Source organism: Lontra canadensis, unplaced genomic scaffold (assembly GCF_010015895.1).
Source record: "Lontra canadensis isolate GAN:19392208 unplaced genomic scaffold, GSC_riverotter_1.0 scaffold249, whole genome shotgun sequence".
Lineage (NCBI taxonomy): Eukaryota > Metazoa > Chordata > Mammalia > Carnivora > Mustelidae > Lontra > Lontra canadensis.
The window spans coordinates 273,024-285,875 of NW_022631243.1; the positions used below are offsets into that span (position 1 = coordinate 273,024).

The 12,852-nt window shown below is 35.9% G+C and overlaps 1 protein-coding gene across 13 annotated transcripts in view; it reads left to right on the plus strand.

Moving 5' to 3' along the window:
* The window catches only part of LOC116862492 (intraflagellar transport protein 80 homolog), a 117,364-nt gene that overhangs the window by 82,700 nt on the left and 21,812 nt on the right, over positions 1–12,852 (plus strand). For all 13 annotated transcript variants that reach the window (XM_032849802.1, XM_032849807.1, XM_032849811.1 and 10 more), the window contains 3 exons: positions 115–189; positions 2,809–2,972; positions 12,551–12,615. In XM_032849802.1, coding sequence (XP_032705693.1) covers positions 115–189; positions 2,809–2,972; positions 12,551–12,615 — 304 coding nt within the window. The remainder of the gene's footprint in view (positions 1–114; positions 190–2,808; positions 2,973–12,550; positions 12,616–12,852) is intronic.

Genomic DNA, 12,852 nt, shown 5'->3' on the forward strand with positions numbered 1-12,852 from the left:
ATATACAGTTATGGTGAAACTGATAATACTTTTTAAAGTGAATACTTATCTATTTATTAAAGAGTATTTGGTTTTTTAAAAAGTTAATAAATATCTATTTTATTTATCTTTTAGTACGAAGAACTGGAATACGCCACTTATATTTGATCTTAAAGAAGGAACTGTTAGTTTAATTCTGCAGGCAGAAAGGTATTTGTTTATCATGTTTGACTCTTGAATATGGGGTTAAAATATTTCAGATTGCAGTAAAGTACTCTTTAAAGCATGCACTTACAGAATGGTATATTAGTCATTTGGGATCAATCTGTTTTTATTTATTTTAAAGGAAAAGAGTAGGAATAAACTATTAGGTCAGTGGTTCTGAAACTTGTTGGTCTCAGAATTTCTCTACCTTTTTTTTTTTTTTTTTTTTTTTTTTTTTTTTTAAAGTGTAGAGCCCAGTGTGGAGCTTGAACTCATGAGCCTTAGATCAAGACCTGAGCTGAGATCCAGATTCAGATGTTTAACTGACTGAGCCACCCAGGCACCCCTCTCTACACTCTTAAAAAACATTCTTGGAGGTTATATATAAGTTATATGTCTCATCATTTACTATACTAAAAATTTACATTGAGAAATATAAAAGGAATTAATTTATTAAGAATGATGAGACTAAATTTATTACAAGTAAATATCAAAGTAGTGATGTGAGAGAATGAGAGGGAAACGGGTGAGTTGGGGCACCTAGGTGGCTCAGTTGGTTAAACTTCTGACTTCAGCTCACGTCATGATCTCAGGGTCCTGGGACCAAGCCCCAAGTTGAGCTCTGCACTCAGTGGGGAGTCTGCTTTTCCCTCTCCTTCTGTCCCTTCCCCCTCTTATGTCCCCTTCTCTCTCTTTCTCAAATAAATAAATAAAATCTTTTTAAAAAATAAAGAAAGAAAGAAATGGGGGAATTACTATAAGGTCGTTTTGACCTCAGGACCCTTATTTTTTATAATGTTCAGTTCTTTTGGTTTTAAATATTTGAAACACATTGATTTTATGAGCCACTACATGACTGTGATCTGAAGTTTGAAAAATAATATTCTTTACCACACCTTTGGTGTATGCAGGACCGTGAAACTCCAGGCCAACAAACTGGAGTAAATTGGGAATAGCTATTCCTCAAGAACCCACACTTTTCCATGAAAACTATCATCAATCAGTCTATCGAGTACAGTGATATCCAATTGAATCAAAGGTCAGTCTTAGGAAGCTACAACCCAACAAAACCAGAAATAAAGTTTGAAAATAGAATCAGCAATTGCCTAAAATAGCTACCCATGAAATCTTTGCACTAAAACCATATATTTTATTCCTCATTCCTTTACTCACACCTAGGCAATCTCTTAATAGTGTTGTTACCAGGTTTTCTAACCCCCAGCTTTTATAAATAGCAAACCAGAAGAGGAATGCTGGTGGGCTGTGAGAGGCTGGCACAAGGATAAGAAAAGTGACTGCCTGGTAAGGCAGCATAGAGAAAACAAAAAGCACAGAACTGTATCGCTGAATAGCTTAATTATTCTGATGCACCAAGAGATTCTCATGAGTACCAAAGCTGTCAGTTAAACAGTTACTGAAGCTGATCATCACATTGATGACCTTGAGTGGTTGAAAAATTGTGTCAAATTTTGTCTCATCTGTTTAGTGAAAGTGAAATATATTATCTTGTAATATCATACATTTTTAATACAAAAAGACCTCTTTTCCACTTAAAAGATAAGGTGTCAGCTATCTAAAAAACCATATTTCTGAAATTCTTTTTACTTGAACAGTGCCAAATAAATTTTATTTATACATTACTTATTAGTGTATTGAATATGCTCTTAGTAAAGGCATATGTTAATGGCATAACTGATTAGGCAATTAAAGAATAATTTACTTACTGCCTAATATTTGTTCTATTTCTACATTTAGAAATGTTTGCCCTTTGAAACACAGTGTTACTCACAAGAAGGTTAAAAGCTTACACGATGTCTTGTTCAGGAGAGAAAAAAGTTTTTAATATTGAAACAAAGTAAAAATATATACTAATATGATGTGTCACTTTGTCAACATTAGCAAATATTGTTTTCATACATTAATGTGTAAGGACCAAACCCTTCAATTAAACTACATACCAGTACTCAAGTATTAGTTTAATTAAAATGTATGTATTCGTTTCCAAGGCAAGAAAGAACACTTAGCAATTCCTAAATCAATAAATAGTTCTGATCAAGGGTCTTACAGTTTTGAACATAAGATTTTAAAAAGTAATACTGCGTTCAGCATCGAGGAATCAGGCACTCCAATATGGCAGTAATATGAGTGTAAATTACTAAAACCTTTTAAAGGGCAGTTTAAAAATACATATTAAAATTTTATAAGTATATGCCCTTTGAGCCAATTATTATATTTCTAGAAGTTATACTAAGGAAATAAGTAAGGTAGACATACGGAGATATGTATATACATTCTTTAAAACATGTGTATAGACATTCTATAAAACTGTTTATAGATATTCTTTAAAACAATGAATAATTTGAAATAAATGTCCATCAGGAATGAGTTAATAAAATAAAATTATAATATATCTATACTTTGTCCTAAATTATCTCTATAGAGAGAGGATTGCTAGAGATCTTTTGCTTTTGCTTTATTGTTTGAATTGTTTTTTGCAATGCCATAAATTTTCAAAGGAAAAAAAATTAGATTTTTCCAAAGAATAGACTTTTCTCCAGTATAAAAATGAAAATATAGTAAGCTTCTATTTGAGAATGTATTTTTATTCTTTTTTTTTTTTTTTAGACATTTTCTTCTTGTAGATGGTGGTGGTATCTATTTATATTCTTATGAAGGCCGCTTCATTTCTTCTCCAAAATTTCCTGGAATGAGAACAGATATTCTGAATGCACAGACTGTGTCTCTGAGTAATGATACCATTGCAATAAAAGACAAAGCTGATGAAAAAAGTAAGTGCATTTTTATAATTTTCCATGAAATTTGTTAACAGTGTAATTTCCTCAAATTAGCTTTCATTTTCTCATCTACTAATATGTTAACTTTATATGAAAGAATTATGAGCTTCCTAATTCGTCCTAAGTGTGAATTAATTAAAGAACTAGAGTCATATTATACCCAATTGATTGATAGTATTGTGACGACATCAAAGCTTATTGGTAAAGAATAAATCCTTATATATTTAGTAGCTGTTCGTAGAGAGATTGAGTTCAAATTTGTGAGTCCTAAAAATGTTTGTTAATTTTTAAATTTAGTGATTTTTTAAAAATGTTCCCTTTTTCTTCATTAGGTATCATAGTAAATACTGTGCTTCATTGTACTGTGTATTTTACTTATATATACTTATATTTTTAGAAATATTTTTATATTTTAAATTACTGAATTAGAAGACAGTTATGAATAATTTAAAATTTTCATATAAAAATGAAGACTACATATTTGTAAATTGATATAAGTATGTAAGGTGTTTTGGAATTCCATCATACAGAGACACCATTTTATTGGGGCATTGCTATATCACAGCAACAATCATCCAATACCAAGTACTTGCCACATACCAAGTATTTTCCTAGAAGTTGAGGATACAACAGTGAATAAGACACACAAATGAACATACAAATATATAATAGGTTGTCAGCTAATGATATGTGTTGTGGAGAAAATGCAGGATGAGGGAGTAGAGTATGCTGGAGGTGGGACAGGACAGGGGAATGACTCTAGGACAAGTAAGTCCAAGGGTTCTGAGATGGGAATAACTGGCATGTAAAAGGAACTGCCAGAAGTCCATGAGGCTAGGTCAAGGTAGAGTGTGGGAGGAGAGGACAGAGAAAGATCATGTAAAAGTTTGGCCATGGTAAGGATGTTGGCATGAGAGAGACAGAAAGAGGAGGAAAGCATAGTATCCTACATTTTTATCCTGGATGAATAAGATGGAAGATGGGGAAGGAGGAAGGTTAGAGGAAGTCCACATACGGAGTTCTATTTTGGTCATGGTAAGTTTAAATGCTTCTTGCACATTCAAGCAGGAATGGAGAGTAAACAATAGGATAGACAAGGCCAGGGCTCAGGAGAGAGTTGAAGACTAGAAATATAAATTGGGAGTCACTGGTGTACAGATGCTGCCATGGCACTGAATAAAATCGTCTAGGAAATGAATATAGGCAGAGAAAAGGACCAAAGCCTGAGCGCATCAATATTTAGAGATGGGTGAGAAGAAGTAGAGCCAATGAGATAAAAGAGAGAGTGAGTTATCCCTAAATCTTAGTGGAAAAATATTAAATAATTATTTTTCCCTATTGATACATATTGCTAAACATTTGTTTATCACTGTGATGTGTTATTAAAAGAAAAAAAAAACTGACCTGAAGGTTAATTTTGTTAGTCCATGCTATGAAAGACCTAATTCAGGAGCTACTGTCCCGCTGTTTAATTTTCAGTATTTTCAGGTAACATCATGTCTCATGCTGGTAGAAATATAATCCTCCTAAATAGAGCTTTTATCTCTTCATGCCTTAGACCTTCTCTGACAGAGGACATTTGTTGATTGCTTTGTTTTCTGAAGGATTTCCTTTCTGGCTAAAAAAGAGAATCAAATAAGATACTATCTAGTTAGCAGAAGGATTTAAGATGGCTAAGTAATTGTTGATAATAATAATTTGGAAGTCAGAGTTTTGTCTTCAGTAAACTTAAATTTAAAAATCCTAGTGATCATCATGAGTTAGTTGTCTTTACTTCTCTTGTTCAACACCACAGATTTCAGAGAGAGGCTATAATAAAGTATATGTTTCCTACTAAATATACCTTATTCTGAATTATTCTATATTTAATTCACATCTGAAACATTATTTTTTAATTCTTTGATAATTCATAGAATTTTAGAGCTAGAAAGAATTATCAACATTTTCAGAAAGAAGGGTTTATCTGCCAATAAATTATCTGTTTTACTTTAATTTTGATTGTTGAAGATGATCATGCAATTCTGTTTTGCTGTAAACAGAAAATCAAAAAGACCTGAATAAAATTATTGTTGTCAACTGATATAAAATGAGCAGGAACATATTTTTCATATGTTCCTTTTAAAAGAAACTAGTATTCATTGATGGCTAAATAGAGGTGTATGCTAACAGTAGAAAACAAATTGAAGTACATAGAATCATTAACTTATGAAATGTTCCTTCAAGTGGGGGGACCATTCCATATGAAACCAGTGGTTCCTTCCTAATTTGGGAGCTCCTTTATAAGTAGGATTCTTGCACTGAGTACAGTATTCTACCACTTTGGGTGACCAATTAAGAATAGAGGTACTAGTGCTTTTGGCTTCCTTCTCCTTAAACACTTGCACAGATACGCTATGATATTAGTGTGGGTGGCTATTTGGAACAAATATCTGGGTATGGGGAGAGAAGTTAGAGAGCAGTTTCTTATGTTTAGAAGCAGCTCTTTCAGGCTGGCAGCTCCTTGGTTGTTCTTTCTACCAGTTTTTGCCACATACCAGCACTAAAATACAGATCCAAGCCTCCCATAGTTCATGGCCACTTACAGTTAGTTAAAGAAGAAGTAGACAAATCTATCCCTATACCTCCATCTCTTTATAATATGTGCAGTCGGCAAAAGGATGGAATGCTTTTATCTTTAAAAAAGCTTCTGGTTTGGGGGCTCCTGTGGCTCAGTTGCTTAAGTGTCTGACTCTTGATTTCAGTTCAGGTCATGATCTCAGGGTTTTCAGATTGAGCCCTGCCTCAGGCTCCGTGCTCAGCACGAAGTCTGCTTGAGATTCTCTCTCACTCCCTCGGCCCCCTCCACACTCAGTGTATTCTCTCTCTAAAATAAGTAATGTTAGCCAGTGTTTTTTTCCTATGTGGCCTTTATTATGTTGAGTTATTTTCCTTCTAAACTTACTTCATTGAGAGCTTATTATGAATGGATGTTGTAGTTTGTCAAATGCTTTTTCTGCATCTATTGAAATGATCATAGAGTTTTTATTCTCTCTCTTGTTAATGTGGTTTCCATCGATTGATTTGCAAATATTGAGCCACCCTGACATCCCTGGAATACATCCCACTTGATTGTGGTGAATAATTTTTTTAATGTATTGTTGGATTCAGTTTGCCAATATTTTGTTGAGGAATTTTGCATCTATGTTCATCAGAGATATTGGCCTGTACTCTTTTTTTGGTAGTGTCTTTGTTTGTTTTTGGTATCAAGATAATGCTGAACTCATAGAGTCAATTTGGAATCTTTTCTTCCTCTTCTATTTTTTATTAATTGTTCGAGAAGAATAGGTATTAACAACCTTTAAGTGTTTGGTAGAATTTACCTGTGAAGCCATCTGGTCCTGGACTTTTGGTTTGGGGGAGTTTTTTGATTACTGATTCAAGTTCATGGCTATTAATCAGTTTATTCAAGTTTTCTCTTTCTTCCAGCTTTAGTTTTGGGAGGTTATATGTTTCTAGGAATTGATCCTCTCTTCTAGGTTGTTCAATCTTTGACATATAATTTTTCATAATATTCTCTAATAATCTTTGTATTTCTGTAGTGTCACTTGTTATTTCTCTTTCATTTCTGATTTATTTCAATCTTCTCTCTCTTTCTTTCTTTCTTTTTTTTTTTTTTTAAATGAGTCTGACTAAAGGTTTATCAATTTTGTTGATCTTTTCAAAGAACCAGTTCCTGGTTTCATTGGTCTGTTCTATTGGTTTTTTTTGTTTTTTTTTTTTTTAGACTTGATTTCATATATTTATTCTCTAATCTTTATTATTTCTTTCCTTCTACAGGCTTTGGGCTTTGCTCATTTATTTTTTTCCTAGCTCCTTTCTATGTCAGGTTAGGTTGTTTGAGATTTTTCTTGCTTCTTGAGGTAGGCCTATACTGTTATAATCTTACCCCTTAGGACAGTTTTTGTTGCATCCCAAAGATTTTGACCATTGTATTTTCATTTGTCTCTATGTATTTTTTTATTTTCTCTTTGACTTCTTAGTTGACTCATTCATTATTTAGTCACATGCTATTTAACCTCCATTTCTTTGTGTTCTTTCCAGATTTTTTTTTCTGATTAATTTCTAGTTTTATATCATTGTCATTGGAAAAGATGCATGATATGATTTCAGTCCTGTTTAATTTGTTGAGACTTGTTTTATGGCTTAACATATGATCTATTCTGGAGAATGTTCCATGAACACTTGAAAAGAATGTGTATTCTGCTGTTTTTTTGGATGGAAATCTTCTGAATATATTTGTTACATTCATCAGGTTCAATATGTTGTTCAAAGCTACTGTTACCTTGTTGATTTTCTATCTGGATGATCTATCCATTAATGTAAGTGAGGTGTTAAAGTCCCCCACTATTATTGTATTACTATCAATTTTTTCCTTTGTGTCTATTAATAGCTGCTTTATGTATTTGAGTGCTCCCAGGTTAGGTGCATAAATATTTACAATTTTTTAAAATATTTACAATTGTTATATCTTCTTGTTGGATTGTTCCCTTATCATTATGTAATAATGTACATATGTAGCATAATGTAGTAATATATGTAGTAATGTCTCTTTGTCTCTTGTTACAGTCTTTTTTAAAACTTTATTTTGTTTGATATAAGTGTTGCTACCCCAGCTTTCTTTTCACTTCCTTTTTCATCATAAATTTTTTTTCCATCTCTTCACTTTCAATGTGCATGTGTCTTTAGGTCTGAAATGAGTGTCTGTTGGCTTCGCCTTTCTATTTATTTCATTTTTTTTTAATTTTTAAAGGTTTATTAATTTTTTTTAAGGGAGAGAGAACACAAGTTGGAGGGGCAGAGGGAGAAGGAGAGAGAATCCCAAGCAGACCCTACACTGAGTGCAGAGACCAAAGCAGGGCTCGATCTCATGAACCATGAGAGCAGGACCTGTGCCAAAACTAAGAGTCAGATGCTTAATCACCTGCACCACCCAGGTGCTCCTTGGCTTCACCTTTTTAGGTATCTGGTATACTTGAGCTAAGAAATAATATCAGTTTTAAAGTTTTTATTTATTTCTTCGAAACTAAATATAACACTGTATGCTAACTATACTTGAAAAACAAATAATATCAGCTTTTGCTTGGAGACTCTTCTGAAGCATTAATGAAATACTGGTTTTCCTCCATTGCATACCCATTTAGTCATTCTTTTATTCTCAGGTACTATTTCTCCTTCTCTCCATTTGTAAAGAACTAGTGGGCTGTCTCTACTACTGGGCAGGATAGCTGCATTCACATTTAACCTTATATTTACCAGCTGGAGTGGGAGCACAACCCATTCCATCAGGTCCTCGGAAATTCTGACCTCAAAGTTGAAAGTACAGATAGTTTCTTGCCTAGGAATCATCTCTGCTTCTGATAATTGTAGTTGTAACCTTGGTCCTGAGACCATTGTATCTAATAAAAAGAAGAAATTTGAGGTGATATGGGAAAGAAAGGAAAAAGTATAGCCATCATACCAGCATTCTCCTTTTGTGGGAATAACTGCATAGTCATGCTAGCATCTTCCTCACCCCCTATTCCTTATTTCCTCTGAAACTGCAGAGGAATTTATCTAGTGTGAACACACCCTTTGCTCCCTTCATGTTGAGTGTCAGTACCCACTCATGAAGTCTTGTAAGCTAGTTCTTCATGCCTATATTACTTTTCTCCCCATTTTAAATAACCATTGTTTTCATTGCCCATTCTAATTCTTTACCACACTATTACTCTCAGAAAGGATCTCTCTGCCCATTGTTGGGCATGATGGGTTGTAAAGTATGTTCCTTGGTCTGAAGAAATGTGACTCAGTGGTCCAGATCAGCGCAATACCTTCTACTCCGGTTCTTCTATAGTACTCTGAACCTTTGCCTCTACCATCGGGTAAGCAAAGCTCAGCCAAGAGTCAATGTCCATTTCTGTCAGGACCTACTTGTAGCCCCCAGTGCTCCAGGCATCAGTCAGACTTGCTGTTGTGCACCAGGACTCCCTGCAGAGCATCTTCCCCATAGCCATCTGCAGTCCCTAAATCTCTCTTGTTGGCAGACAGAACAGTTCCTGTTGGCATTTTGTGCCTCCACGGATGCAAAAGGAATATGTCTAGAGTCAACCCCTCTCTGCATTGTTTGAGTCCACTCACTTGATTAACCCCGTGGCTACCTCAAGTGGCACACCTGGGTGTCTGCTCACCATTTGTAAACATCTTCTGATGCTGAAAAGGGGTTCTTCTGATGGGCATTGATATGGCCTGTTTGAATGTACCCTTCAGATTTCCACAGTGATTTCCATATGGCCATGCCTCGGAAGAGCACCCCGTTCGTAGTCCAGTCTTCCACTGCCCATCCACCACACCGTATGGCCAGGCCATTCCAGTGCCTGTGAGTAGGTCAAAATCCAGACATAACGGTAAACAGCGTGCAGTGCAGCTTGCTGAGCCAATTTGTTTTTACCTTTTTCGATCCGAGTGGTGGCCTTCCAAACCGAGTGTCTTGTGTTCACGTTGGAACTGCCGTCCATAAGCCAAGCAGCTGTTTATTGGTCTGGTGAGAGCTGTTAACAGGCTCTGTGCGAGTGATGCTAGAATCCTGCAGGTCCTCACGTGGTTCCAGAGTCAATCCTGGGGAAGACAGGCTACCTGCTCATGAACATGCTCTGGAACTCTATGCGTTGCCCTGATGGTGTGTTCCTGCTCAGACCATTTCTGTTCTATGACAGAATCTCCTGGGCGCTGCCTTCCTCTTAGAGCATTTCTCTGACATCACCCAAGATATCCTTATTTTATGGTTTTCAGTCAGAGGCAATTTCAATTAGTGTCTGGTAGCAAGCTAGTCATTGCCCCTCCAAATGGAAATTGTCTTGTATAGAGTTCCAGTAGCTATCACTGGGAAGTGCTCCCACACCCCCCAGTCTACGCTCCACAGAGACTGCTGTACAGAGAATGTATCTTTATTAGCACTCCAGCTTCTTTTTGGTACCATTTGGTATAAGGCCTCTATGTTCAGGCAGTCTCATTGGTTCCCATTTTGTATGTCTAGTTAATATTGTTGGAGAGGTGGATTTTTCATGCCTTTTGTTTTACAATATTTGATAGGGGAAACATTCCCCAGCTAGGCACAATATCTATCCTTATAGTACATACAGGTAAAAGAGACACAACTGCTTCATATGAAGCTTCTTCAAGTGTACTTTCATTTAAATGTTCATCTTAATCCCATTAGTTCTTGTATTCTCTTATCTCTCAATCTAATTGACCACCAGTAGGACTTTGCCAACAGGTTTTTGTTTTACAGCACTTGGTAGTGGAAGGATTCCTCAGTCAGACATAATATCCAATCCCATTAAGCATTCAAGTAAAGGAGACACAGCCTTTTCACATGAAGCCCATTTAAACACTCCAATTTTCATCCAAGCTTCACTTTACTCATGTTAACCCTTGCTTTTCTCTGTTCTCCCAATTTAATTTTACTCCTCACTAGAACTTCACCAGTGGGTTTTGGTACCACAGTGCATGGGACTCTCATAACAAGAGGTCCTAGAAACTTCTCTCTTCTGCTCCCTGGCCATTTTACATACTCCTGTGCATAAGGCCTTGTGTCCCCAGTAGAGTGTTGAGCCAAGAAACCCTTTCATCAATCCATCTCTTAATTAAATTGGGGAACCATAGCCCCAGGCAATTGGAGGTGAGGTTTCTTTTTGCTCTCTTGCCATGTAGCTTTCCAAATTCCTCCAAACTAGGATGAATAGAGCAGATTTGTTTAAAGGCCTTCAATGTTAGGTGACCAGCAGTGATTTCCCATTGGTTCATCCAACCTCTGTGTTTTGTTTTGTTTTGTTTACCCCATCAATGTTTGCTTTATTCATCCCGTTTCTTAGATTTTCACCTAGCTGGGATGAGGCCCTTGATGCTCCTCTCTGTCTATCTCTAATCATTTTAGCCTTTTTCATGATTTTTTTTAGCATAACTTTTTCCTTGGGAAGTCTTAAGGATGGTCACTATACCTCAGGCTAACCAGAATCAGGATTTTCTCCAACATACTCTTTCAGTGGGAGCCTTGGAACCAGAAGCTGTAATTGAGACTGTCCAGAATCTATATTTGGCCTATCTCTTACTTTCATTTTATCTGTTACAGATTATAATAACCATGGGATTGTATATTTTCTCTTTTTCATATTATTTTGCATTTTCTTATGCATTTAGTGAGCCAGCTTCCCAGGAGATGGCTCCATCATCTCAAAATTCCATAGGTAACTTTTACCTCTCACAGCTAATTGCAGCTTAGCTGCTGTTTCACACCATGGGTGATCCTGCTGCCTTTAAGAGACAGAGGTTCCTCATCCCTTGTTCTTTCATCCTTTCTCTTCCCAGACCGCATTTTTCAGTGAGTTAGGGTTGTTGCAGTGATTCTCACCCTTCCTGACACCTACTATTCCATTTTTACCTTAACTGGTATATTGCAGTCATTTCTAATACTAACAACCTGGAGTTAGGACAGACCCCAGGGCTTAAAGGCAAAGTTCTCCTCAAGACTTCCCTCACTTCAGACACTAGCCACAAGCTTCAGGGAGCCCCAGACCAACCTATTTTGCTGACTGACTGGCTACAAATTCAGGGACTCCGGTGGTCCCCTCAAGTTGGATAATTTGCTAAAAATGACTCACAGATCTCAGGAAGATGCTCTACTTAGAATTATAGTTTTATTATAAAGGATACACATAGGGCGAGGCCTGGGAAGGAACACAGAACTTTTATGCCTTCTCATGAAATCAGGGCACATCACCCTCCCAGTATATCAGTATGTTCACCAATGAGGAAGCAACCCTGAGTTTTTATGGGATTTTTATTACATGGGCATGATTAATTAAATTATTGGCCACATGATTGAACTCAATATCCAATCCCCCAATCTCCCTATCTCCAGAGGTCAGAGAACTGAATATGCTTAGGCTTTCTGATGACCATCTCCTATTCTGAAGCTATGTAGGGGCTCACCAAGAGTCTCCCCACCAGTATAACTAAGACATTCCTAATCACTCAGGAAATTCCAAGGGTTGTTCAAGGTCCCTGCAAGGAACCAAGGACAAAAACCAGACAAACTACTAATTATACCACAGGGAACTGTGCACTGACCCCAGGGAATTAAACAGTACATGACACATTGCCTGGTATTATAGTAGACACTTGGCACATTTTTCTTTTGTGAAGTATGATTGTATGATGTTATATTCGTCCAAATCAGAGTTCTGAAAATTACAAATTACATCTAGATTTGGACTTGCCATTGTAGATCTTACGGAGGAGTGAAGCCATACCATTACATTAATAACTATTCTAAGTAGGGAATATGTTTTAGGAAGAAGTATTCAGTTCCACCGTTTTTTAAGAAATATAACCCCATTGATAAGTAGGAATTTGATGCTGCTGCTCTTCTATGCTGATAGATACTCTATGGTCCAAAGGGTTAAATAATTTCTCATCAGGATATAATAATACACTGAAGTTTACCGATAAAAATTCTAATTTAATACGTTAACAAATGCTTAATTTTTTTTTTCAAGTAATCTTCCTTTTTGAGGCATCAACTGGAAAACCATTAGGCGATGGGAAGCTTCTTTCTCATAAGGTAATGGACATTAGCTACTTCTAATGTAAATAGCCACTATTTATTTACTTCCTTTTTAAAATTAATGTTTTCATTTTAAGTCAAAAAACATAGAAATTAATTTTTAAGAGTTATCTGTAATAATTGCTTCATCCTCCACTTTATTTTTATTTTTTAAGTTTTAATTTATTTATTCATTTTTAAGTAATCTTTATAACCCCACATGGGGCTTGAACTCATGACCCCAAGATCAAGAGT